At 52.9% G+C, this 26,150-nt stretch overlaps 1 protein-coding gene across 7 annotated transcripts in view; it reads right to left on the bottom strand.

Annotated features, from left to right (window-relative positions):
* Positions 1 to 2,465: 2,465 nt before the first annotated feature.
* CAD (carbamoyl-phosphate synthetase 2, aspartate transcarbamylase, and dihydroorotase) overlaps positions 2,466 to 26,150 on the bottom strand; it is a 30,038-nt gene continuing 6,353 nt past the window's right edge. For 2 of the 7 annotated variants that reach the window (XM_089528629.1, XM_089528627.1), the window contains 33 exons: positions 25,574 to 25,795; positions 23,206 to 23,394; positions 22,332 to 22,456; positions 21,289 to 21,422; positions 20,595 to 20,707; positions 20,242 to 20,495; positions 19,303 to 19,549; positions 18,670 to 18,768; positions 18,140 to 18,364; positions 17,348 to 17,530; positions 16,264 to 16,482; positions 15,628 to 15,795; positions 15,323 to 15,505; positions 13,690 to 13,794; positions 12,864 to 13,124; positions 12,619 to 12,700; positions 11,702 to 11,868; positions 11,005 to 11,169; positions 10,694 to 10,825; positions 9,699 to 9,900; positions 9,325 to 9,515; positions 9,003 to 9,143; positions 7,842 to 7,931; positions 7,510 to 7,651; positions 7,299 to 7,343; positions 6,161 to 6,315; positions 5,772 to 5,846; positions 5,451 to 5,663; positions 4,680 to 4,805; positions 4,409 to 4,564; positions 4,189 to 4,290; positions 3,705 to 3,799; positions 2,466 to 3,137 (listed from right to left, as the gene is read on the bottom strand). In XM_089528629.1, coding sequence (XP_089384755.1) covers positions 3,035 to 3,137; positions 3,705 to 3,799; positions 4,189 to 4,290; positions 4,409 to 4,564; positions 4,680 to 4,805; positions 5,451 to 5,663; positions 5,772 to 5,846; positions 6,161 to 6,315; positions 7,299 to 7,343; positions 7,510 to 7,651; positions 7,842 to 7,931; positions 9,003 to 9,143; positions 9,325 to 9,515; positions 9,699 to 9,900; positions 10,694 to 10,825; positions 11,005 to 11,169; positions 11,702 to 11,868; positions 12,619 to 12,700; positions 12,864 to 13,124; positions 13,690 to 13,794; positions 15,323 to 15,505; positions 15,628 to 15,795; positions 16,264 to 16,482; positions 17,348 to 17,530; positions 18,140 to 18,364; positions 18,670 to 18,768; positions 19,303 to 19,549; positions 20,242 to 20,495; positions 20,595 to 20,707; positions 21,289 to 21,422; positions 22,332 to 22,456; positions 23,206 to 23,394; positions 25,574 to 25,795 — 5,109 coding nt within the window. In that variant the 3' untranslated portion in view covers positions 2,466 to 3,034. Of the gene's footprint in view, positions 3,138 to 3,704; positions 3,800 to 4,182; positions 4,291 to 4,408; positions 4,565 to 4,679; positions 4,806 to 5,450; positions 5,664 to 5,771; positions 5,847 to 6,160; positions 6,316 to 7,298; positions 7,344 to 7,509; positions 7,652 to 7,841; positions 7,932 to 9,002; positions 9,144 to 9,324; positions 9,516 to 9,698; positions 9,901 to 10,693; positions 10,826 to 11,004; positions 11,170 to 11,701; positions 11,869 to 12,618; positions 12,701 to 12,863; positions 13,125 to 13,689; positions 13,795 to 15,322; positions 15,506 to 15,627; positions 15,796 to 16,263; positions 16,483 to 17,347; positions 17,531 to 18,139; positions 18,365 to 18,669; positions 18,769 to 19,302; positions 19,550 to 20,241; positions 20,496 to 20,594; positions 20,708 to 21,288; positions 21,423 to 22,331; positions 22,457 to 23,205; positions 23,395 to 25,573; positions 25,796 to 26,150 lie in introns of all 7 variants that reach the window. The other 5 variants (XM_089528628.1, XM_089528626.1, XM_089528634.1 and 2 more) reach the window with 3 other exon arrangements.

The following is a 26,150-nucleotide window of genomic DNA, read 5'->3' on the forward strand; positions in this document are numbered from 1 at the left end:
GGAGGCGTCCCAGAGTGACGTCACGCGCGTCCCAGGGCCTCACGGGCGGGCGCCGGGAGATGACGCAAGGCCTTCCCTCGAGGCAGCCGGCTTCCGGGTTTCTTTTTAAAGGGAGGCCCACGATCCAAAGAGCAGAGACCTTGGTCCGCCTTCGGGACTCTCTGGGAGAAAGAAGGAGCCTCGCTAGACTCCGGCCCCTTCCTCAGAGGCACGAGACCGGGCCCTTTAAGAGGCTGTGGACTACAGCTCCCAGAAGCCTCAGCCATAGTGGCTAGCAGTCTGGGATTCTGGGAGATGAAGTCCGAAAGCCCTTAAAGGGCACAGAGATTCACTTTGAGACTCACTGGAAGAAGGAAGTTGGCAGCATGAGCTTTCCTGAGATGCACCAGACTCTAGAGCAATGGTCCCCAAACTCTGTACCTTCAGGGATTTTGGACCTCAGCTCCCAGAATGCCAGACATTTGGCCAACATGGCTGAGGCTTCTGGGAGATGAAGTCCAAAATCTCTCAAAGGGCAGAGTTTGGGGAGCACTGCACTAGACTCCAGTCTCCTTCCTTTTGAAGAGACAAACAGTCCAGGGGCCATTGCTCTTCACAAGGACTCTCTCCAAGGATACAGCCCTGTGAAGCCTGTGGGATCAGCGTGGGCTTGTTTGCTGCCTCTATACTTGGTCACCACCTTGAGTCCCTATTTTGGGAGAAAGGCGGGGTATAAGATGATAATAATAGCAATAATAATAATAATAATAATAATAATAATAGAGAGATCTTAGGGCACCTTTGAGACTCGCTGGAATAAAGAAGTTGGAAGCTTGAGCTTTCCTAGACTTCGGTCTACTTCCTCAGATGCATTTAGATATAATAAGATTGTAGCATCTTTGAGACACACTGAAAGAAAGAAGTTGGCAGCATGAGCTTTCCTAGACTTCCGTCTGCTTCTTCTTGCTCCTTCGTCTGCAAAGCATAAAGCATCTCAACGACCCTCTGCAGAAGTGGGTCCCTCTCCCCTTCCTTCTCCTGGCAAACAGCTCCACGTCCCTCATTTTCCAAAGCAGCAGCCGCTTGCCTTCTCCAAATCTTCAACCGCCATCTTTAAGACGCTGATCTGCCGGACCAAGCTCTAGCTTTATTCACAACCTGACTCTTGGCGGGGGCTGTGCCAAGAGGAGGACAGGTTTATCTCAGGCTTACTGGCATATATTTTTAGGCCTATTTTAAGATTTGCATCTCTCTTCCAATATGGGATGATGTGTATTTAAAGCACAGGTGAAAGCAAAACACAGGCAAAACCATTTATAGTTATCTCTGCGCTGTGTGCCTTCAAGTTGTTTCCGATTTATGGCGACCCACAGGCAGATCTGTGAACAGGGATTTCTTGGCAAGGTTTATTCAGAGGAGATTTGCCATTGCCTTTACCTGAGGCTGAGAGAGTGTGACTTGCCCAAGGCCAAGCATTGTACAAAATTTTTATTGCTGCTCCTTGTTTTACCATTATCCCTGATGGAAATGGGTCCATAGAATCCTAGAGTTGGAAGAGACCGCAAGAAGGGCCCTGATCCAGTCCAACCCCCTTCTGCCATGCAGGAACTCTCAATCAAAGCATCCCCATTGACAGATGGCCATCCAGCCTCTGGTTAAAGACCTCCAAAGAAGGAGATTCCACTACACTCCGGGGAAGAATATTCCACTGTCGAACAGTCCTTACTCTCAGGAAGTTCTTCCTAATGTTGAGCTGGAATCTCTTTTCCTGTAGTTTGCATCCATTGCTCTGGGTCCTAGTCTCTGGAGCAGCAAAAAATAAGCTTGCTCCCTCCTCAATATGGCATCCCTTCAAATATTTAAACAGGGCTCTCATATCACCTCTTAACCTCCTTTTCTCCAGACTAAACATCCCCAGCTCCCTAAGTCCTTCCTCATAGGGCTTCATGGTTTCCAGACCCTACACCATTTTAGTCTTCCTCCTTTGGACACATGCCTCTGGTTTCTCAATGTCCATTTTGAATTCTTTGGCCCAGAACTGGATGCGATATTCCAGGTTGGGCCTGGCCAAAGCAGAATAGAGTGGCACTATTACTTCTCTTGATCTAGACACTATACTTTTATTGATGCAGCGTAATATTGCATTGACCTTTTTAGCTGCCGCAGTAACATTTGGGGGGGGGGGGGGCATCTGGAAGCTGAGAGGGTGGTGGAAGTGACCGCAGAGCTGCCTATACCCTCCTGACACCTCTATGGCCCCAACACCATTGCCCAGCAAGTGGGGCCAAACTTCAGGCACATAAACTTTGCCAGACAAGGGGGGACCTAGTAGGGAAGGGCCCATTTTAGTCCCCCCCCTTATCCATCTGCATCATGACTGACACCCAAATGCACAAAGGCAAACACACACACTCAGCAGCAAAGTGCTCATCAACCCCCCCCCCCCCCAGAAAAGACATGCCATGAGGACAAGCTGAATTCTACTAATTCTATTTTGTATTTTTTTTTATTAAAAAAAGGAAAAGAAAAAACAAGGGAGTCGGCTGGGTTCACAGATCTAAGTACAAAAGTGGCAGCCAAGGGCTACTCCCAGGGCAGCCAGCAATGTGCGTCACAACCTGGAATGGTCCTACAAGGAGCCCCCGCCTCACCCTCCGAGGACTTGAAAGGCGGCAGCCCTCCTTCTTCTGTTGCAGCCAGCAGCTGCTAGATGTGGGAAGCAGGCAGTGGATGGGGTTCTGGACCCCAAACAGGGAGAAAGAGGACCAAGGAAGCAGAGCCAGGGCTGGGCACCCAACCAGCCCATCTGCCCAAAGGGACGTGGCAGGAGCCAGGATAAGATGGAAGACAAGCACTCAGGAGAAAAGCCCATGGGCCCTTCCTGTCCCACTGGCATGGCTGCTCCTCCCACCAGCCTCCTGCCAGTGTCCCTGGCACAAACCTCGCCTGCCAACAACAGCAGCAGCAGCAGCCTTTGGTCTGTGGGGTGACAGCCCAGCCCTTGGACCGGGCAGAAATCAGTCCACCTTGTCAGGGGTGCCATGGGCAAGGAGCTTCAGTAGCGGCCGAGGACCGTGGCTAGCAGCGCCATGCGGATGTACATGCCGTTCTCTGCCTGCCGGAAGTAGGCTGCCCGAGGGTCCGAGTCCACCTCCACACTGGAAGGAAAGAGAGGCCACTGTGAGGGGCTGGGAGCAGCTGCAGCCAGGTGACCAGCCTGTCAAACGTGTCTCAACAAGACAGTCCTGAAGCCAGATACTCTTTCTGAGACATGGGCCACTTACCGCTCAAACACAGCAATAGCAATAGCAAGTATATTTCTACACCACTTCATAGTGAACTTAAGCACTCAGTAAGCAGTTTACAATCTGTAAGCCAACTGTCCTCAACAAACTGGGTACTAATTTTATTGACCTACAGAAGGATGGAGGGTGAGTGGAATCAAACTCACAATGTTGTGGTTGGAGGACTGGCATTGAACCACCAGTGCAGAAGGAAGGGTCCTCTCAGATTCAGGCCGTGTTGCTTCTCACAGCCGTAAGAAGCAACAGCTGAAAGGCAAAGGAGCCCCTCCAGAGAGGGACCAGTTGGGAACTGTCACCCCGATGGATGGCTTGGGGGAGGGAGAGGAGACTTCTGGGAAAAAGGGGGGCCTTGGAACGGAAGGGTGGTGCTTGCCTGAGCCAAGGCTGCAGCCAATGCTTCCCCCTTCCCCAAATTTGCACCTGATTTCATTGACGCGAGGCATGGGGTGCATCACCACCATCTTCTTCTTGGCCCGGGTCATGATGTGGGGAGTCAGGATGAATTGCCCAAAACACTGAGGGGAAGGAGAGGGAGAAGGGCTAACATGAGCTCATGGTGGCTCTTCGTTCTACCCATCAACCCCTCCACATACCCCAGTACCTAGAAGGACCTTGGATGGCTCCAGGGCGCAGGGAGGCCGGCCAGCCGGCCAGCCGGCCAGCCGGCCAGCCGGCCAGCCAGCCAGCCAGCCAGCCAGCCAGCCAGCCAGCCAGTTGGCATAGCCTCAGGCTCACAGCATGCTTGACTGACAGTGGATGGGGTAAATGCATTGCCTTGCCAGCCAGGATGCGAGCCCCCTCCATCAAGCCCTGTGGACCACTGGAAAGCCTCCCCATCAGCTGTTCCATGCCTAGAGCTTTGGAAGCAGTCACGCCATGACCACCATTGCCATCTCACACTCACTGCCTCGTACTCCTGGGCCGTAGCGAAGCGCTCCTTCTGGATGCGGGTCACGTAGAGGACGTCTGTGTCTGGTAAGGCCTCCTCTATGCTCTCAAACTCCTCCTGAGGAGGAGGAGGAAATGGGAGGGCGATTGTGGTCAGCAGCTGGTGGGGGCCCCACCTTCATCAGCAGGCGCCCTTCCTTCCCCACCCCACCCTACCTCCATCTCCCCCTCCTCACCTGCTTGATCCCCTTAGAAGCCACGAAGTGAAAGATGTCAGAGGGCATGCGCAGGTTGGGGGGAGTGACGTAGCGCAGGCTGACGCGGTAGAGGGTGAGGAGCCGGGCCAGTGAGTGCACTGTCCGCCCGTGCTTCAGGTCGCCCACCATTGTGATCTGTGGGGAAATTATTGGGGGGGGGGAGAAGGCAATGAAGGACTGCCCACCCAGTGAAGGAAGAGGGCCTGGGTGTGGTCAGCAAATTTGGACATGTTGCCCCTACAAGCCTTACCGTCATGCCGTTAACAGTGCCCAGCTCCTCCCGGATGGTGAAGATGTCCAGCATTGCCTGGGTGGGATGCTCTCCAACTCCGTCGCCGGCGTTGATCACAGGCTTGCGGCAATGCCTGGCGGCCAGCTAGCAAGAGACACAAAGGGTGGGGAGGGGCAGGGTCAGCAGTGATAGAGACTGATGTTCTCATGACCCCAGGGCCACCAGTGGCTGGGCCATGATGAGTCTTCTCTTTTTATTGTCTTTGGGAACTGAAGCCCAGTTGCCCCTGGGCACAACCATCCTCTGCCAACTCAGTGGCTGACCCAAAGGAGGCTCAGCAGGCAGTCATGGAATCCAGCAGGGCAAAGGGAGCCATGACAGGCACCCAGAAAGTCAGCCACAGGCCTGCGGGCAACAGTGATCCAGTATGGGTGGCTGATGCCCCAGCAGGGAAACAAAGAGAACAGAAAGGACCCCCACAATAGACAAACAGCAGAGGCCCACATAAAGGGGGCAGAGAGATGTTCTAAAAATGGGCTAAAGTTATGCCAGAAAAACAAACACAGAATGGACCAGGAAATCCTCTGAAATCCATTTTTTAGTGCATGTCGCATCTGCATATATTGCAAGGTTTATTTTCAGATGGCAAAGCAGTTGATTGATGTTTTAAATAATAAGTCACTGATTGGAGAATGACAATGATGGCCTAGAGAGCCTTCTTCCTCGCTCTTGCCCTTCTGACTCCTCCCAGCAAGTCCTCCCTTCCCTCCCTTTTGCACCCGGACTCACCTCCACAGCCCCTGGCTGTGGATGCCGGAGCACCAGGACATCGGCATAGCAGCTCATGGTCTGGACAGAGTCGGCCAGCGACTCTCCCTTCTGACAGGAGGACGTGGCCTCGGAGAAGGGGAGGATGGATCCCCCCAGGCGAAACATGGCGGCTGCAAAGGAGCTGCTGGTCCGTGTGCTGGCCTCATAGAACATGGAGGCCATCACCTTCCCCTGCGCAGAAGGAGCCCACATCAGTCCCTCTGGCGTGGCACCAGGCCCCAAGGCAACCCCCTTCTATCACTGCTGCCCCCACATGCCCCACCTTGGCTCCTGGCCCACCTTGAGGATGTCGAGGTTGCGCTCCTTCTGGACCATCATGCGGAGGTTGTGCGCCACATTGAAGAGGTGAGACAGCTGCCGTGGCAGAAAAGAAAAGAAGGGGGTGCTCAGTGTGCATGTGCCCATATGGGAGGGATGGGTGAGTGGTTATAAGCTTTACTTCTATTCTGACATCTCCCCAAAACCAGGACTCAAGGGCAGTTCACAAATACAATAGAAGGATCAACATTAACATGGAATTGAACTATGAATGAAATTAAAAACAATTTAAAACCAAGAGTTAAAAACAGTAATAGTTGTGTTAGAAACAACTCAATTTTTAAAGAGCACCCCCCCACACACCTCCAAGCCCTTCCTCCTTCCATCTGAAAGGCCTGGCTGGGACCCACCTGGCCCTTGGTAAACTGGGTGACCGAGAGGACATGCTGCCCCACCAGCGGGTGCAGGAATGGGGAGGGCTGGGGGTGCGGCACGCTCTGGGGGGACGTCTGCCTGGGGAAGGGGCCTGAGAGGTACAGGGGGCAGTCCTGGATCATGGGGAGCTCTGTGGGGGGAGAGAGAGAGAGAGAAGAAGGGTCAGTCACCAGAGCAAGGGGTGTCCGTCTGTCCATTCCCCCCCCCCCCCAACTAGTAAAGGCTGACTAGCAGCCTGCCTTTCTGTGGCTGCACCATCGCTGGCAAGGGACGCAATGTCTGGTAGGTGCTAGAGATTCAGCAGCCATGGCTCCAACTACATCCTCTAAATAAGATCAGAATGTAGATAAATCTAGGTGGGTTTGTTTGAAGTCGTTTAAGGAGCAAATGTGTGCCAGGAAAATGTAAAAAACTGCCTTTTTCCTCAGGCTCTCACTGACTTCAGGTCAACCCGGCTGGTTCCATCTTCTTGTCTACTTTCATTTATTAATATTGGCCCCATACAGACAGGCCAAAATAAAGCTGCTTTGGGCCACTGGAGGTATGCTGTTTAAATGATGCATGTGCCCTAAGAGTCCGGAAGCTGCACCAAAGCTGTGCTCCAGTCCTTAGGAGTGGATCGTGGCTTTGGTGTGGCTTCTGGACTCTTAGGATGCATGCATCATTTAAATAGCACACCTCCAAAGTGGCCCAAAGCAGCTTTATTTTGGCCTGTCTGTATGGGGCCATAGTCATGGAAAATTTGGTGAAACAGTCTGCTGCTTCACAGAGGTCTCTTAAAAACCATGAGGAAGAAGGGAATTTCCACATTCTCTCTAACCAATGCTTGGGGCTGAGCAGCAACTGACGACCCCCTTCAAAGGCCCAGCCTTAGGCAGTCGATCTCCAAGTGGCCCCTGACTCCCTCCAACCGCCCCCATGACTGGGTCCTGCCCTTCTCAATGGCAAATCGTCCACTCCATGATCTGACCCAGCCAAAGCACTGAAAGGGACCTCAATTCTGCCTGTCGACAAGACAGAGGAGGCCTCTGCTTGCTATTCCCTGGCTTGTGGCTAGCTGCAGCACTTGAAAGGGACCCAAATGATATGGGGCAGGGCCCATAAGAGGCTCACCAGGCTCTGCGGCTTTCTTCACCACTTTTTCCCGAAGGTCATCAGCTGCCCAAAGGAAGGAAAGGAGATGGAGAGAAGAACGGCAGAGGTTACAGAAAGTGGAGGGCTCCTGCCAAGGTATCTCCCTGCCCTTTTCAACCTGTCTGTCCCAGAGAGACACTAGCCCCCTATGCAAACCTCCTTCTGCTCTCTGTCCCACAAGGACCCTCACCTGGGAGTCCAGGGTCAGAGGCACGGTGGATCCGGGGAGCCAAGTAGAATCGCCCGTCTCCTGCTGGTGCTGTTCTCCGGGGACTGAGCGCTCGGGACCGCAGGGCCTCTGTCTGCACCGTGGGGTGGGCACGCTCAGGGGTCTGCAAGGAGGGGCAGGAGGGATTGAAGCGCCTTGACGCACCTGACTCAAGTGTCCCACCTGCTCCAGTAACAGCCATGGGGGCTCACTGCTGGGTGACCATCCAACTACCCCATATTCATTCCCCACCTACAGGAGGGAGGGTGGATGTGCCCACCCAGGGAACTCTCTTGGGGCGACACTGCACCCACCTTCAGGACTTCTTTGGGGGGCACTGGGAGTGGTGTTGCTGTGGCCACCCACTTCCGCACATCTTGCCCGTAGCCTGGGGACACAAGGACCTGCAAAACACGAAAGGGTCAGAGAGCAGAGCAGCAGCCAGACAAACAAGTCTGACAGACAGACCGACTGTTGAGCAGAAAGGCTGCTTGGGGAATAGTCCTGCCCTGCAGGAGTGGGGGCTTCTGTGGGCACCAGGCCTCAACAGATAGTATGCCTTTTGCAGGGAGGTCAAGTTTTATGGTTTGCACAGTACCACATCCATGCTGTTGTTGTTGTGTGCCTTCAAGTCATTTCCAACATATGGCGACCTTATGGCAAACCTATCTTGGGGGTTATCTTGGCAAGGTTTGTTCAGAGGAGGTTTGTCATTGCCTTCCCCTTAGGCTGAGTGTGTGTTACTTGTCCGAGGACACCCCGTGGGTTTCCATGGCTGAGCTGGGAATTGAATGGTCAGGCCCCACCTGGAATACTGTGTCCAGTTCTGGGCACCACAATTTAAAAAGGATGTTGAGAAACTGGAGCGTGTCCAAAGGAGGGAGACTAAAATGGTGAAAGGTCTGGAAACCATGCTCTATGAGGAACGACTCAGGGAGCTGGGGATGTTTAGCCTGGAGAAGAGAAGGTTAAGAGTTGATACGATAGCCCTGTTCAAATATTTAAAGGGATGTCATATTGAGGAGGGAGCAAGCTTGTTTTCTGCTGTTCCAGAGACTAGGACCCGGAGCAATGGATGCAAGCTGCAGGAAAAGAGATTCCACCTCAACATTAGGAAGAACTTCCTGAGAGTAAGGGCTGTTCGACAGTGGAACACACTTCCTCGGAGTGTAGTGGAGTCTCCCTCCTTGGAGGTCTTCAAACAGAGGCTGGATGGCCATCTGTCAGGGTTGCTTTGATTTGGATTTCCTGCATGGCACAATGGGGTTGGACTGGATGGCAGTCTCTTCCAACTCTATGATTCTATGAATGCTGGCCTCCACAGTCCAACCATTTCACCACACTGGTTTTCTGCCACATCCATAGGTGGAGCTTAATAAAAATAATGGTGGGGCTTGGACCGGATGCCCTCGCTATCCCTCCAACTATGATTCAATTTGGATGAGGATGCCACCCTGCCTCCCAGGTCGCTTTACCTGTCCGTCGATGTAGGCCACCTCTCCACGGAGGATGACCCTCCGGACTGTCCCTTTCACCCGCATCCCTTCGAAGGGCGTCCAGCGGGACTTGCTGAAGGACGTATTGGGGGGCACCAGCCATTCCTGCTCGAGGTCCACCTATCGAGAGGAGATGACAGTTTAGGAGGCAGTGGGCACAAGCCTGCCCCCATGCCATCACGAAGGCTCTAGAGGTGGCTGTGAGGAAGGTACTCCCCCAGAGTGGTGGGTATCCCCTCCCCCCCCCAATCTCCCCTCCCTGGCCTCCAGGACAGCTGCTGGCCCTCCCATTGCCACTCACCTCGATATAGGTGTCCTCCTGCACAGGGAGGCCGAAGATGCGCCGGGGGTTCTCATAGAGACGCGTGACGATGTCCTCCACGGTGAGGCGCCCCTCGGAGATGGCCGTCAGGAGGAGGGGCAGCATTGTCTCCAGGCCGGGGAAGCCTGGAGGGGGTTCCTTGCCCAGCTTCTCTTCCAGAGTGTGGGGGGCTGCGGGAAGAAGAGAGAGATGGTTGGGTTTGGGAGGGACCCCTCACCCCCGGGTGCTCCCCTCACCCTCCATCTAGCCATGAGGCATGCCCAACAGGCCTCTGCCCCAAAGCACACAAATGCCACTCTCAAAAGGACCAAACCCATGGCTGTTGCTCTTCCCTGGGCCTAGCTGCTCCTTACCATGGTCTGTGGCAAAGCAGTCAATGGTGTCCATGTTCTCCCAGAGGGCCTCCATGTCCTCACGGCTGCCCAACGTGGGGCGGACCTGGCCCCGGCCCTCCCCAATGCGCCCCAAATCCTCCTGGCAAAGGAAGAGGTGATGGGGGGCCACCTCGCACGTCACCTCGATGCCCTTCTGCTTGGCTGCCTTGATGATCAGGATCTGTAAGGGGGAGAAGAGACAGGAAAAGAGGTTAAAGGAGCCAGCCATGTTCAGCCTGGCAAAGAGAAGACGGGGAGACCATGATTACCCTCTTTAAATACCTCCAGGGCTGCTCCAGAGAGGAGGAGACAGGGCTTGTTCTCTGCTGCCCCAGAGTGAAGGATCAGGTCTCATGGTATGAAGTTACAGGAGAGTAGGTTTTCACTGAACCTTAGAAGCAACCTCTTGACACAGTGAGTGCAGTTTGGCAGTGGAACCAATAAACTGCTTAGGAAGTTGGTGGGATCTCCTTCTCTAGACGTCTTAAAAAGAGGCTGGACAGCTCACCGCCAGGGATGGCTTTGCTCAAAATCCTACACTGAGTCAGGGTCCTCTGGGGAACCTTTCCATCTCTGTGATTCTCTGAGAGGAATAGGGAGGAGGTGGATTCCTTCCAGGCACCAGGTAGATGCGTCCTAGAGTCCTCCTCAGCATTGTGGCCTAACATTCACAGCTCCCCAGTGCAGAGGTCATTTTGGCCTCAGTTGGCCCAGCTGGAAGCCCAGCAATTCAAGGCTGTGAGCAAACAGGAGAAATCAGCAGCCTGCTGGTGCTGTTCCCCCTCCAAGATTAAATATATAATTTATATAAACATTACACACACACACACATAATATATAAACAATAATAAATAACCAAAACAAAATCTTTTGGCAGTGATACTGGTGTTGCTTTTCAGTACTCCACAACATCTTGGGGAGGCCTCAAATGCAGCTAGGTCCAGCTCAGAATACTTCACCCGGAAGCCACTCACCTCCTCTTTGCGGGCCACGTGGCAGATGTGGACGGGGCGCTGGTAGAGCTGGGCCACCATCAGAATGGCTGCCACGGTCTGCCTCTCGGCATGAGCCACGATGGGAAGGTGTTTGGGCCACTTTTCAAAGTGCTGGAAAGGTTGCAGGGGGAGATGAGGAGAGAGAAAGAGGGTGAAGGATGATGCTCTGGTGTCCTGCGGCCAAAGGTGCAGGCCACACAAAGACCTGAGAGAGCTTGTACCCCAGATCCAGAGCAAGAAGGAGCAAGTGTGAAGATGGCACCAGCGTGCGGCTCCTCACAGGCACCCACCTCCATCCAGAGAGAGACGTTGTCCATCTTCAGGTCAGAGAAGGTGTCGTTCAGGTACATCTTGAGGCCAGCAGCAGCTCCGGCCACTGGCCCCAGGGAGCCAGCATTGTCCGAGGAGGCCCCCAGGTAGAGGGCAAAGTCACAGCGGGCTCCAGCCTCTGCCAACTTGGGGGGGGGGCAAGAAAGAGAGAGAGAGAAGATGGAATGAGAGGTGACATGATAGAGCCATCTTTAAATATATGAAGGGATGCCATAGAGAAGAGGGAGTCAGCTTGCTTTCTGCTGCTCCAGAGACTAGGACACAAACCCATGGATTCAAATTACAAGAGATTCTGTCTCAAACATTAAATTTCTATTTTTTACTGTAAGAGCCATTTGACAGTGGAATAGATTGTCTTGGACTTGGAGGGTGGTAGACTCTGCTTCTTTGGAGGTCTTTAAACAGAGGCTGGATGGACATTTCTCAGGCGTTTCTATTTTGTGTATTCCAGCTTGGCAGGGGTTTGGACTATATGGCCCTTGGGTTACCTTCCAACTTCATGGTTCTATGATTCAAGAGCAGCCCCACATCAAGCAAATTGCAGTAATCCAGCCTGGCAGGAATGTTTATTGATTTCAATAGTTTTACTACTGATGGCCTTGAACAGGGAGGATCCATGCCCACCGCTGCCCTCGCTATAAACATGCAAACTTTTACCTTCTGCACGAGAGCAAATGAGGCGGCATCGATGACAGCAGGGGAAGTGTTGGGCATGGCACAGACCAGAGTGATGCCTCCTGCCAGGGCGGCAGCAGTGCCGGATGCAAAGTCTTCCTTGTGAGTGGCCCCTGGTTCTCGCAAATGCACATGGATGTCAATCAGTCCTGGAAGAGGAGAGCGAAGTCAGTGGGGGGCGGAGTGGGGGGCTGTCCTTGTTTCCCTGCAATAACCAGCCCTTCTGGGAGCCACGCCGGGAGCCCTTTCACACATCAGGAAGCAAATCCCCCATGGGCTCAAGAGGGCCCACTCCCAGGGAAGCCCACATAGTGTGGCAGGCGTGGGTTTGCTCTGACCAGAACACAACCCGGGTGTGCGGGGTCTGAACTCTGCCAGCTCATGATGCATGTGCCACATTACAAGGGTCCCCTGCATGAACGCTTTGAACATGGCTGAGGTTGGCTGTGCGCTTTCTGGTGGCCAGTCTGGGATCAAAGGAGACTGCCTTAAAGCAGGCATGACTGGCTGGCCAGCCTAGCCCCACCTGCTCTGACAGGCAGTTGCTTTCCAGAGCTTCAGAGAGTGGGTGGGTATGTCCCACTCCTGTCTCCTGCCACCGGCTGTACTCAGAACTGTCTGCAAACCAAAGCAGCTGTACTCAGAACTGTCTGCAAACCAAAGCAGACTGTTTTGTTGCAGAGGCAGGGCTCAAAGAGGAGGAGGGGAAGAGGAGGCATTGGTGGTCCACAGCTGCAGTCAGTCACAGAACACCAGCCAATGCCACTCTGTGTCCACTGGGAAGCACTCATGGCAGCTCCCAACCCACCACCCTGGCCTCAGGAGGCAGCAACCGAAGCTGGTCTGTCCAGCGGCAGAAACACTCTTCCAAGAGTTCTGCCCCCCAACCCCAGGCCTACCTGGTAAGCGGATCAGCTTCTGGGAGGTCATGCAGTCCACGTGCATCTTCAGCGGAGGAGGCCCCCCGATCTGCCCAAGGGCCTGCAGCCAGGGACACAGGGATAGCTTTCAACATGCCCGAAAGGAAAGGATCCCCACAGCCCGTGCCCCTCTTCTGCTCCAGCATCACACTGAGGGCCTAATATGCCCCTTTCCTCACACTACAATGCCCTGCCTGCCTCCTGGCCACTCTCCCTCCACCCACCTCCACAAAGAGCTTGGTGCACTTGATGTCGATGATGAGGGGAACAGAGTAGTCAACAGCCAGGCGCCGGGTGCGGTAGCCCTTGGTGACGAAGGAGGAGAGTCGCCGGCCCCCCGAGTTGCGCATGGAGAGGTTGATCACCAGATCAAAGTGGTTCTCCGCCAGATAGTCCAGGATGCTGCGCTGATGGTTCTCTTTGCCCGCCACCTCGCTGCCCTCCGCCGCTGCCGCCTCCTCAAAGTGCCAGTCCACGGCCTTCACCTGCCCAGGTTCAGGTGAGGAAGAGAGATCTTACGATGGGGCAAGGACTGGCATGGCCAGCACTGTACCAGTGCAGCAGCGACTGGGGAAGCCACTGCCACAAACAGACATTCCCAATCCTGGCACCCACACGAAACTTCCCAGAACATCCTCCTTCCCCCAGAATAAGCTTAAAGCTGTTGGCTGTAAAACGGATGGTGGGCTCAGCTGGAAGAAGGACCCTTGGGTTGCCTAGGGATGGAGGGGCTGCATGCTTCTGTGCAGGAAGGGGGGTCTGAAAAGCAAGCAGAAGGGAAGGGAACCTGATGGAGGGGGTGGGTGGGGGAACAGAAGGAGTGATTTCCTGCTGGTGAGGAAGGTGCCCCAAATCTCTCCCTCAGGCCACTGGTTGAAGGAGCTGGGCCACAGACCAAACCCCCTTCGAAACCATCCCAACTCTGCCCCCATCTCTTCCCGTGCTGACAGAAGCTGGGAGGTTCCTGTTCCCCTCCTTCTCCAGCTGCAATTGGGGTCACTGGCTGAGCCTCACCTGGGTAGGTTCCCCCCATCACTCCCTCAAGCCCACCTTGATGCCATGCTCTGTGTAGAAGTCAGCTGTGCCTAAGCTGGCATAGAGACTGTAGCCCAGGCTCTCGAGAGTGTGGACGGTGGAAAGCAGCTCGCTTTTGTTCTGGGGGAGGAAGAGAAAGAGATGCTCCAGGCGGGACACCAAGGCAAATGCATGTATGCATGTCCCTCTCCGCCAAGCACACTTGACCCTAATCAACTGCAACTCACCTTGGCAATCTCTGCCCAACCTGCCCAACCCAACCTGGTCTCACCTCTCCCTCTTCCCAACCTTGTCTGATTTAGTCTCCCTCCTCCCCATTTTCCAAAACCACATCACTAGAAAGGAACATTTTGTCACCTGGTCCCCCTCCCAAAGGCTGCTAACACAGGAGACCCCCAAACCACCCTAGAGTTCCTCAGCCATCCCTGGGAGAGCACAAGGAGGATGCAGATGAGGAAAGGAGAGTCTTCAGCACTCCGAGGCACACAGTCCCCATGGCAAACCTACCCCCACGGCAAGGCTGCCAAGCGCTTGGAAGAGCATGGCTTTTGATGCCCTGGTCTATGGCAAAATTACAAATCAGCACTGGAAAGCACTTGTTAGGATCCACAGGCAAAAGAAGAAACAAGTCTTTATGCACTTGTTTCTGTTTTGTTCCTTATAATGGTTTTTGATTATCTTGTTCTGCAATAATCCAAACACATTTCGGCTTTTAGAATAAATACCAAATGGCCTCTTCAGAGCTTATGCTAGAAGTAAACATACATAAAAAGAGTAAATAAAATTCAAAATTTACAAATGACAATCATAATTAATGTACATATAAAATTCTAATAGTTCACATCAATTCTATTTCATTTTTTAAAAAAGATTTCTGGAGTCGTCTAAAAACCTCTCTCCATAGAACTAGACTTTTACAAAATAAAAGGGGAGGCTTCCAAATTGAATGGTATTTAAATATTTTTCAATATTAAACGTAACAGGTGTGTGAACCATTAGAATTTTATATGTATGCAATTACAAATACGGGTTATCCTTTCTAAATTTTGAATTTCATTTATTCTTGTTATTTATGTTTACTACCACTCTCTCTCTCTCTCTGGCTTTGCTTCGCGAACAAAGATTCAGGAAGGTTTAGCCACTATAGTGCCTAAAGAAAACCATTTGGTAATAATAAAGGCCGAAATGTATTGGGCTCCTTGCAAAACAAGATAACGAAAAACCTTCATGAGGAATAAAACACAACCATTGATAAGGACATGAAAACTTCTTCTGTCTTTTGCTTGTGGGCCCTGGCCTATGGCACCAGAATGTTGTTCCAGTGGCCTGGCACTCTCTCCCTTTTCATGCGAACACTTGAGTTCAGTTCCAGCCCCCCTGCCAAATGAGAAGGGGCAAGGAGAGAAGGGGGCAGGTGGCAAGGGACCCCAGACAGCAGCTGCCTCACTTACTACAGAGACAAAATGTGGCTGAATAGTCCAGAAAATCTGATGTCTGGCAGAGAAATTGTGACCAGCCTGTCGTGTGTAATGCCATACTGTATATGATTTTGAGTGTTTAAAATGCTGAAGGTGGTGGGACCCTCCTTAAACACCCATCACTCGTCTTGCTCTGCCCCCAGAGGCACCACCCGAGTGTCCTGGCTCACCTTGTAGCTCCCTATGGTGAGCAGGATGTTCTTCTTGGGGATCTTGAACCCGGTGCTCAGCATGGCCTTGAGGTAGGCCTCACACCGGTTCTCCCCAAAGCAGGCCACCTCCCCCGTGCTGGTCATCTCCACCCCCAGCACCACGTCGGCCCCTGCCAGGCGGGAGAAGGAGAACTGGGGCACCTGTGGGGAGAAGGAGACAGGTCGTGAGGGTCAGTGGGAAGCCATCACCATGCAGAGGCTGATCGCAGTGCCCAGGACCCTCAGCACCAGCAGAGCCCTACCTCACCCAAACATCTGCTCACCTTGACACCCACGATGCCGGTGCCTGCCATGAGTCCCACTGGCTCCACCTCCTCCCCCATGGTCACTTGTGTGGCCAAGGCCACCAGGTCCACCCCCAGAGTCTTCGAGACGAAGGGGAAGGAGCGCGAGACTCGGACATTGCACTCAATGACTTTCAGCTGGTCATGCTGGAGAGGAAAGAGAGAACCAGTTGTGCAGAGGGGCAGCTCCTTCTCTGGGGGACTTCAGAGAGAGGCTGGAGAGCATCCTCTGGCTGTTGCTGTTGGGGAGGCGCTAGGTGGGATGCAGCACAGAGCGGAGGGCTGGATCTGATGCCCTCTGGTGACTCCCCAAAGACTAGGATTGTGTGATTCTATGGAAAGGGCGGGGGAGTACAAGGGGGCACAGCTGGATGCACTGGTCCCCTTCCAGACCCACAGCTGAGTCAGATCAAGGCTAACTTCTGATGCTCACAGACGGAGCCCTTTTTGAAAACTCTGGAGGATGGTCAGGGAGCTCCTCCTCTGGATTCCAACAGATGTACAGGAAGACGAGGCGCTCGCAGGAAAGCAGGACGCGCATGCACACACAGAGTCAAGCAAAAAAACCCAAGGGCTGTGAATGTCTCCCCCCCAAGCCACCCTATCTCTAATTACCTTGGCAATGAGTTGGAGGTTGAAGGGTCCAGTCACCTGCAGCTCCTGCCCAATGGCGTGGACGATGGCCTTGATCCGCTCCAGCGTCTTGGGTGTGATGTCTTGTGGCGGCGTCACCAGGGTGGCATCTCCCGAATGCACGCCCGCGTTCTCTACGTGCTCAGAGATGGCCACAGCCACTACCTGGCCGTCACAGGCCACAGCATCCACATCAATCTCCTGGGGTGAGGCAGGGGGAGGCAGTCTGTGCCTGGACAGCAATGAGTCTGAAACTCCCCCAGTAGATCCACCCTCTCAACTAAAGACATCCCTGGCAAGCCCCCCAGTCACCCTCTGTGGCCCCATGTGGGGCTGGCTCTCCTCACTCCTGGCTTTCCCCCACATGCCATGCAGGGCTAGACTGGCTTCTGCCAATGGTCTGCAGCCTCTGGTTCCCATCGTTGAAGGGCACATGCCTACATAGTCTGGAGGCCCCCAAATTGGCATATGAAGCAAAGTATGTAGCTCCCCAGCAAATCTTCAAGAGCCCAACCCACCCAGCTATTTTTTTAGAATCCCACCATTCCCACAAAATGGAACCCAAAGTGGCACACAACACGGGCGAAAACAAAATACAGACCAAGACTTGGCCACAGCAGCAAAACAACAACAACAACAATTCCATACTAAATCAAAATCATCACTCGACTAAACTAACACTAAATTTAGAATAAAGATAATAAATGAAGGAAAAAAATATAGCACCCCGCATTACTTTTCTTCAAGAACTGGTTGACAGCCCAAAATTATAAAATAAAAAGGCCTCTGCCTCCAAAAGCAAATGAGGAGCACATTTAGAAGGCTCTCTGTCCCTAAACCTATGCCCACCACAACGCCTTCTGGTACTTCAACAGCCTTCCATAGCCACCCTGCTCCTGCCTGCTTTGACCACCAGGCCTTCCTGCATTTCTCTTCCTCTTTCACCCAGGCCACAAATATCTCTGATACTCCTGGGGGAATCCCAAGGTTCCTGCTGGTCATCAGCACTGGTCAACAGGAACTGCAGAGCCCATGGGGCCTGGGAGGGAGGCCCTGGAACACCCACCTTGGCCTCTTGGATGAACTTGGAGATGACCACCGGCTGCTCCTTGGAGACGGCCACGGCGTTGTTCAGGAACCGCTCCAGGTCACTGTCCGAATAGGCCACGTTCATGGCGGCTCCGCTTAGGACATAGGAGGGGCGCACCACGCATGGGTAGCCCACCTTGCAGCAGAACTGCTTGGCCGACTGCAATGGGAGCCATAGAGCGGGGGTCTCAGTTCTTGCAGGGACTGGCCCATACCCCTGTGGACCTGGGCAGGGGCCCACTCTGTACCATTCTGAATACCAGCCCAAGGAAGCAACCCAGCTGGGTGGCTTTTGCTGAAATTTACCTATGGGGTTCAAGGGGTTGTTCAATTAAACTGCCACTCCAAGAACACAGATTTGTTTTTTGGGAGTGGTTTTATTTTGGGTCTGTTTTCTTTTTAATAGAGGGAAGGATTCTGAGGCTTTAGTGGGGTAAAAGAAGGCTTGGGAAACTGCAAAGGGAGCATAGGATGCGCTCTTCCAAGATTCAGACAACGCCCCCCCCCCCCCCCACAGCCCAGTTGATAGGAAAAGGCAGCAAGGCCAGTGAAGTGGACCCAGGGTAAGGCCACAACACCTGGGCAAGGGGGTAACTGGGCACTAATCTCCATCAGTGGCCAAAACTGGCCAGCAAGGAGGGGCGGAAGTGAAGGGGATCTTTTATGCTGCTCCCATCCTCACATTTGGCAGATATGACACAAAGGAAGGGTGGGTCAGGGCCAGAGGTGCTCCCACCCACCACTGTCAGGGAGTGGGGTCTTCCCTCACCTCCATGTCCGAGAGCTCCTTCCAGAGCGGTTGGCTGATGTTGATGGTGTCCAGGAGGCGGGAGAACTTGAAGCGGTTTTCGGCGGAGTCAATGGCCTCAGGGGAGGTGCCCAGGATCCGGCACTGCTGGCGGTGGAGGGCCATGGCAATATTGTTGGGGAGCTGCCCCCCCATGGACAGGATCACGCCCTCGGGGTTCTCCAACTCGTAGATGTCCATCACAACCTTGAGGGAGCAGAAATGTGGAGGAAAGGGGCCATGGGTCAGCCTGCAGAGCAAGAGCCAGCCCCCCCCCCCCCATGTGGGGTAAAAGGGCAAAGCAAGGGCCCCAAGTCCAAGCCAAGATGTTCCCTGTTGTCCCCCAGCACAGCTACCCAGGCTTCAAGGGCAAAACTGCTGGGGAAGGAAGCTTGGCTTTGGGGACAGATCCTCCATCACCCCAACCCAGAGACCCCGCCCCATCCCCTCTCCCTTGCCCTGAAGACCTCTACCACACTTGTGTCCCCACCCCAGCACTCCTTGGGACTCACCTCAAAGGAGATCTCATCAAAGTAAAGGCGGTCGCACATGTCGTAGTCGGTGCTCACTGTCTCTGGGTTGTAGTTCACCATGATGGTTTTGTAGCCCAACTGGGTTTGTGGGCAGAAAATGGGGTTCCCAGAGGTTACTCCCTGGCACTCAAGTCTGCAATGACATCCACCCTCACCCTGTGGATAGGGAGCCCCAGAAGGCAGGCAAAGCACCACCCCTCCTTCTCTTCCCCCTACGCAAGGCAAATAGAAGCACAGCTGGGGATCACCCCCTTCCCAGCCACCACACTGTGGGTGGCATATTTAGCACATTCGAAGAAGCCCCTGTGGCAAAGATGGCACCATCGCTCTCAGTCTTTGCAAGAGGAAGCTGGGAGAGGAGAATCAGCAGAGAGGGAGGAAGGTGGGCTCCCCATCAGCTGCAGTGAGAAGGCTTGTTTAAGCCTTCTTGAGTCGCATTATTAGAAGAAAGCTGCGATGTTAAATGAATATAATAATACCAAATACAATATAAGGCTAGCATGGGGCGGGGAGCTTCTAAACACCTGTATGAACATTTTTAGCTAGATCAGTTTTAAAGCTCTTAACAATCTTCATCTGCATCCCTCTCCCCACTCTCAAGCTGGCTCTTACCGTGCGCAGCTCCTGGATGCAGCCAACAGCGCACCAGTCGAACTCCACGCTGCTGCCAATGCGGTAGACGCCGGAGCCGATGACCATGACGTGGGGCTCCCGGAAAGCCAGGTCGTGCTCAGTCCCGTTATAGGTCAGGTAGAGGTAGTTGGTCTGGGCCGGCCACTCGGCTGCCACCGTGTCAATCTGCTTCACCACTGGCAGAATCTTCAGGTCCTGCCGCATCTTCCGCACGGCCAGCTCCGTGCTGCAACACAGTAAGAGTCTTATGCCTGATTCCCCGCTGGAGGACCCTGGCGATGGAAGTCACCCCACAGGGTGGCAGCAGCAATATGGGGATTCAGGCTTTACCCAGCACTCTTGGGAGATGGAGCCTGGGACGTCCGGATCCAAAGCAGAGGCCCTACCAGTGAAACATTGCCCCCTCTCCCTTTAAAAGCAATGTGTGCACAGTTATGGTCCAGAGAGGAGCCAGGAGGACTACAGCTCCCATCATGCATTATGCTGGAACAGCCAGACATATGTTAAACATCATGAGCCACCATCTCAATAGTAAGACCATTCAGTAGTAGATGGGTGGGAAATTACCATATTCACCGAGAGCCCCCATATTTGCTTTCAATGTGATCCAATCAAAATGGCAATTGCAAGTGACATCACATCATTTCCAGTAAAATGGAAATCCTCAGAGTGCAAAGAGGAGAGAACTGGCTGCTCCACCCCATGCTCTTCCAGACCCTGCACTGGCAGCAATCCACAAAAAGGGGGGGGGGGTGTCTTTTAAAAACAGTTTCCAACCCTTGGCACCAAGCTGGTAGTGCCAGGCCTCTCTGCTTCTGGCCACCAATCCCACCTCCCTGACCACTATACTCCTTTCTGGGCCACCTCCCTTGCCCTCTGCCAGCATTGACCTCTGGGCCGCCACCGACACTCCATTACCTGAGAATGGCTTGGGCCACCTGCTTGTCAGAGAAGCCCAGCTGCTTGGCCAGCCTGAGGACAGGGGGCGGCATGGCCCCCGGTTCGGCCTGGCGGTAGGACTCCAGGCACATGGCATGGTCCGCGATATTCTTCATTTTGTGCAAGAACCAGCGGTCGATCTTGGTGAGTTCATAGAGGCGCTCGATGGAGTAGCCAGCACGCAGGGCAGCTGCCAGCACGAAGATTCGCTTGTCTGTTGGTGTCTCCAGCTCCTGCAGGGTTGTGGGGAGAGGTGGAGAGTGGGGTGCTGTGAGCTCAGTCCCCCTCACTGCCCCCTCCTTCTTCCCCACTACTACTCAGAGGAACCTTACCATGTCAGAGGCTGGCTTCACAGAGTGGTCAAACCCCAGGCAGTTCTCGTCCACCATGCGTAGGGCTTTCTGGAAGGCTTCCTCAAAGCTCCGGCCGATGGCCATGACCTCCCCTGCAGGGAGAAAAGATGGCAGCAGGAATGGGGTGGTGGTGGTCAGTTGAGCATCCAGAGGTCCAGACATTCATAAAAGTGTGAAGTCCAAAGAATGGTAAACCTGCCCCGGTTTTGTGAACTGGTGGTGGTCCTTCTTTCTGTCTTACCACCCTCAAGGTCCATCTGATGGGAACAATGGAAGGAGGGCTTTCCTGGTGGCTGCCCCAGGCTCCTCTAGGTGTTGGATGTCCTCTGGTGATTCCCCAAACACTAGGATTCTGTGGTTCTATGGAGGGGGTGGGGGAGAATCCAACACTTCCAGAGGTAGACCAAGGCCATGTTCTCCCACATGTCTGCCTTTGCTTTGAAATCATCTGGGGAGGCCCTACTTTCTCTCCCACCACCTTCATAGGCAGGCCTGGTGGAAGCAAGGAGACAGGGCCTTCTCAGTGGCTGCTCCCAGGGTCTCTGTAACTCCCTTCTGAGAGAGGCTAGACTGGTCCCTATTCAATTTTCTCAGACAGTTATTTGTTATTCTTCTTCTCTGGAGCACAAAACCAGTCTGCTCCCACCCATGTTCCATCTCGCCCACCACTCACCCACGCTCTTCATGGAGCTGCCAATCTTGGTGCTCACGCGCAGGAACTTGCTGAGGTCCCAGCGCGGGATCTTGACCACACAGTAGTCCAGGCTGGGTTCAAAGCAGGCTGTGGTGGAATTGGTGACCGAATTCCTGGCCAGGAGAAAGAGGGGTGTGTGGGGGAGAAAAAGCCGGGTCGGACCCAGACCAAGTAGGAGAGCACAACCCCCTTCCCCTGGCAGACCAAAGAGAGGCTCACAAAACTGTGTCAGAATGGAATTCTTTCTGCTCTCTACCCAAGAGAAGCTCTTTGGCCTGCTGGAAAATGGGGACTGGTCGGAGGGGGGGGTGTTAGACTGGATGACCTATGCCTTTTCTCCCAACTGTATGGATCTATGATTCTGTGAAGAGTGGTAAGGATGTGTGCCCTCAAGGAAGGAGTGCCAAGCCAACGTTTGGAAAGGAACAGAGCGCCTCCTGTCCTCTACACACATCTCTTGCCTCTGCTACAGAAGAGCAAGCAGACAGTCTGGTAAGCACACAGTATTTTTATTGTTGTTCTAATAAAACATTTTTGCCAAGGGTTCCTTAAGGGATAAAGGCACAGACTGTCCTGCAGGATGTGTGGAAAGAGGCTGGGGGGCATGTGGTGGGAGCTCACTCAGCACCCCAAAGGGAAGAGTCGGGTTCTGGTGTCCTAGAGAGTAAAGGCAGGCCAGCTCAATGCAATGGAGAGAAGGAAGAGGAGCAGACCCAGCAGGTGTCAAAGGCTGGGCTGGTTTCCTCTCTCTTCTCTGCCTCCCTATCCCCAAACTGGGCAGCAAAAAAAGTGGGGAGGTCCAGATGGGCCAGGAACATTTAACCCCCCCCCCCGACCCTCCTCTCCCAGCAATGATGCACAAGTGGAAAACAACAACACAACAAGAAGGCTGGATTTACGTGTCCAACACAAATGCATTCCTGAGAACATTTTCTGGATCTGGTGGGAGTGTGCCCACCAGGCAGCCAGGTAGAACTCTCAGCTCATTCCCAATGCCCCACCAGCACCAGGGAAGGGATTACCTGAGGACGGGCAGTGGGATGCCCAAGGCCAGTTTGGCAGCCACATAGGCCAAGGGGTAGCCAGTGGCCTTGCTGGCCAATGCAGAACTCCGGGACAGCCGTGCGTTCACCTCAATGATGTAGTACTACAGGACAGGAAAGAGAAAGATGGAGCTGCAGGTGTCCAGGGAAGGATGGGGGGACAGCTGAGAGGATGAGCCCATGATTGCATTTTGTGGGTCAGCCCCTCACATTTCCAAGGAAAGACCCCCCTGGAAACCTGGACAGCCCTGGCTACCAAGTCTGTGCCAGCCAGGGTCAGAACCAGCTACCAGCAGAGAGCTGGGTAGCTTACAGCAGACAATGGGCAAACGTATCCAACTCCCAACCTGGGAGAACACAGAGCTACACTGGTCAAGGGCCTGGCCTGTTGCTGGCGCTTGGATCCAGCTTGAACTGCTATAGTTTTTTGTGGGCTATGCAGCCATGTTCCAGAAAAGTTTCTTCCTGACATTTCGCCTTTTCTGGCACATGGCCACATAGCCTGAAAAACTCACAAAAAACTATGGATGCCGGCCATGAAAGCCTTCGACTTTACATTGAACTGCTATGTTTGCAGCCTATGGAATCCTGGAACTTGTAGTTTGGGGAAGCCCTGGAGCTTTTTGGCAGATACCTCATGGGTCTGCACATCCCAGGATTCCACAGGAGGAAGGCCATGGCAGTTCGAGAGGGATCACAATGCTCCAATTGTCTCAAATCTGCACATTTCCTCCGTTCTGCACAGGCCCGAGAGCAGCAGGTGGAAGCTACTTCCTGCAGGATCTGCCTGCATGGCTCCACATTCCCAAATGGAGGCCCATGGTTGGGACCCCATCCTAGCACAGAGCCTCACCTGCTCAGACTCGGGGTTCAGCGCATACTGGATGTTGCACTCTCCCACGATGCCCAGGTGCCGGACCACCTTGATGGCCGTAGTGCGCAGGAGGTTATACTCGCGGTCATTAAGGGTCTGGCTGGGCGCCACCACGATGGACTCCCCTGTGTGGATGCCTAGCGGGTCCAAGTTCTCCATGTTGCACACCTGTGCAGGATCAGCAAAGACAGATGAGAAGGGGCAAGGTTGACCGCAGCAGCGCAAACCACCCTCCACCCCTCACTCCCAGAGGGGAAGGCATCAGCCTGAAAATCTCAGCAGGCAGTGCAGCTTCTGAGAGAGAGGTGAAAGGTTGGCTAGATTGACCAGGGAGCATGCCACACAGCCCCAGCGAATTCCCAAATAAATGGGTAAAGTTTGAGCAGTGGAGAGCGTGGGTAGGAAGTAAGAGCCCCCACAGGGCAAGATAGCTGAGGGGTTGAGCAGCAATGGATAGGATGGTTGGAGGTGTCCCAGAGGGTGACATGGGCCAGTTGAGGAGGAGGGAGAACCTCACAGGCTGATGGAAGAGCCCTGATGCTGGATTTGACCAAAGCAGCATGCCAACCTGGGTCCCGCCTTCCCTGTTCCCAAAGTACCCCCCATGAGCCAGGCTCCGTTTCTGTTCTAATGTGTAGTTTTATTTAATTTATTTGTGAAGGGCGGAGGGTTGGAGGGATTGAGGGAATGTTTTGATTTGATTGCATCCGATTTCTACTGTTACCAGCCTCAATCCTCTGGGAGAGGCGGGATATGAATGAATGAATAATATTTCCGCTTCTGGACTCCACAGGATTCTTCTTGCTTCCTCTCTCTCTTGCGGATGAGAGTCAGACTGGCAAACAGGGTTTGCTCCAGGTGTGCCTGCCCTATATGTGGACCATGGATCAAGGAGCCCTGGTGGCCCTGCAGCCACTCACTCAAAACCATAAGGTTGCCAAAACTGGTAAGATGCAAATAAAACAAAGAGAGGAATTAATAAAGAAAGGTACAATCGTACATTGGTTTACATATACACAAATTAAGAGGAAATACATGGAAGACAATAAGAAAGAAAGGATAGAAAAAAACGCAAATGAACTAGATGCATTTTGGTGGAAACCTGGCAGGGGAAAAACACCGAAAATACACAAAATACTGTTGACTAGAACGATGGAAAAAGAAACGATTAAGGAAAGTATGATAAAGTGGGCAAGGGATATCAGTCATGTCATGTCATGCCACATGAAGATTGGCAGAAAGCATGGAAAAGAACAAGCAGTTTTACAGCTTCAGAAGATCTTAAGGAAATTCATATGGAAATATCTAACAGGTGGTATTTAACACCGACAAAACTAAAAAGACTCTATAAATTGCACGACCAAAAATGTTGGCGCTGTGCTAGTGATGTGGGCTCTGTGTATCTCATGTGGTGGCCATGTGCCAAGATTAACAAATATTGGATGGAGAGACATAGGCAAATCCAAAATATATTTATAATTCAATTTGAAATGGTTCCCAAGTGACATTTGTTAAATATAACATCAATTATGAAAGAAAAGGAAGAAAGGAAACACTGGAGGTAACCTTAAATCTTGTAACAGCAGCCAGAATAATGATAGCTAAAAATTGGAAAAACAAAGAAGTCCCGCTTATAGAAGAATGGGCAATAAAGGAACAAGAATTAAGAGAAATGGACAGATGAACATATTTTATTAACAGCAAACCAAAAATAGATTAGAAAAAGGATGGTGTCCAGTTCTTTAATGGTGGCGTGACATGTTCGGAATTAAGAATGACCTATTGAATTATTAAGAAACCAGAGTGTAGAAGACAAATAGAAGGGAGAAAGATTTAAAACAGAGAACCAAAGAAGTTTTGATATGATAGCAAAAGAAAAGGACAAGAGTGATATATTTGTTTCCAAGAGGTTAGAATTGATTTGATTTGTAAATTGAAGAAAATAGGTGATCACTGGTGTATTCAGATATATTAATAACTATAAAGAAGCTGTATAAGACTTGCACTGAAGAGGAAGTCAATTCATTGTATGCATTCAACAATGTACAATTTTTTCAGGTATATGTCTATTTTTATTTCAATAACATTTAATTCAAAAAACCCATAAGGTTGCAAGTTCAATACCAGCAAAAGGGCTCAAGCTCGACTCAGGCTTGCATACTTCCAAGGCAGTGTCCCCAGATTGTGGGGGGCAATTGCTTAGAGTTGTAAACCGCTTAAGACACTGCTAGTTTGGTATGAAGCGGTATATAAATGAAGCTGTTTTTGTTTTGGCTCCTTGGCCTGCAGCCCAAGAAGAGCCCAGCCCTTCCCAGCCCCTTCCGTCTTTCCATCTTGCCTCCCTTACCGTGACGCAGTTGTCATAGGCGTCGCGCACCACCTCGTACTCGATCTCCTTCCAGCCCTTGAGGGACTTGTCCACCAGCACTTGGGAGGTGTGGGCGAAGGCCTGGCTCACCAGCGTCGTCAGCTCCTCTCGCCCATTGGCAAAGCCTGAGCCCAGCCCGCCCAGTGCATAGGCTGAGCGCACCAGCACCGGGTAGCCCAGACGCTCCGCCGCTGCCAGCGCCTGTCAGGATGGGTTGGGGTGAGAGGGGCTCAAGCAAGGCAATCGGCACCAGAGGGCCTCTTGGACCCTCCAGCACAAGGAATAACCCCTCATTGACCATCAGAAAAATCTTCCCCTACCCAGCCACTGAGGGCAGAGGAAGGGCTGAGACCGCAGTGGGGTTTATGGCCAAAGTAGCCAACGGTCCTCAGAAGAAGCCCTTCATTGACTTCCCTCACTCAGCCTGGCCGGGATGCAACCCTCAAGTGGGACTTCCTGCCCATGTTGGCAGCTCAAAGGAAGCAAGGTGCCCTCATAGCCAGGTACTGTATGAAGACCCACGAGGCAGCCACTATGCTGAAATCCAGCTGGTCCC

This window comes from Sceloporus occidentalis, unplaced genomic scaffold, assembly GCF_023333645.1.
Source record: "Sceloporus occidentalis isolate IW3139 unplaced genomic scaffold, rSceOcc1.0.p SCAF_6, whole genome shotgun sequence".
Classification (NCBI taxonomy): domain Eukaryota; kingdom Metazoa; phylum Chordata; class Lepidosauria; order Squamata; family Phrynosomatidae; genus Sceloporus; species Sceloporus occidentalis.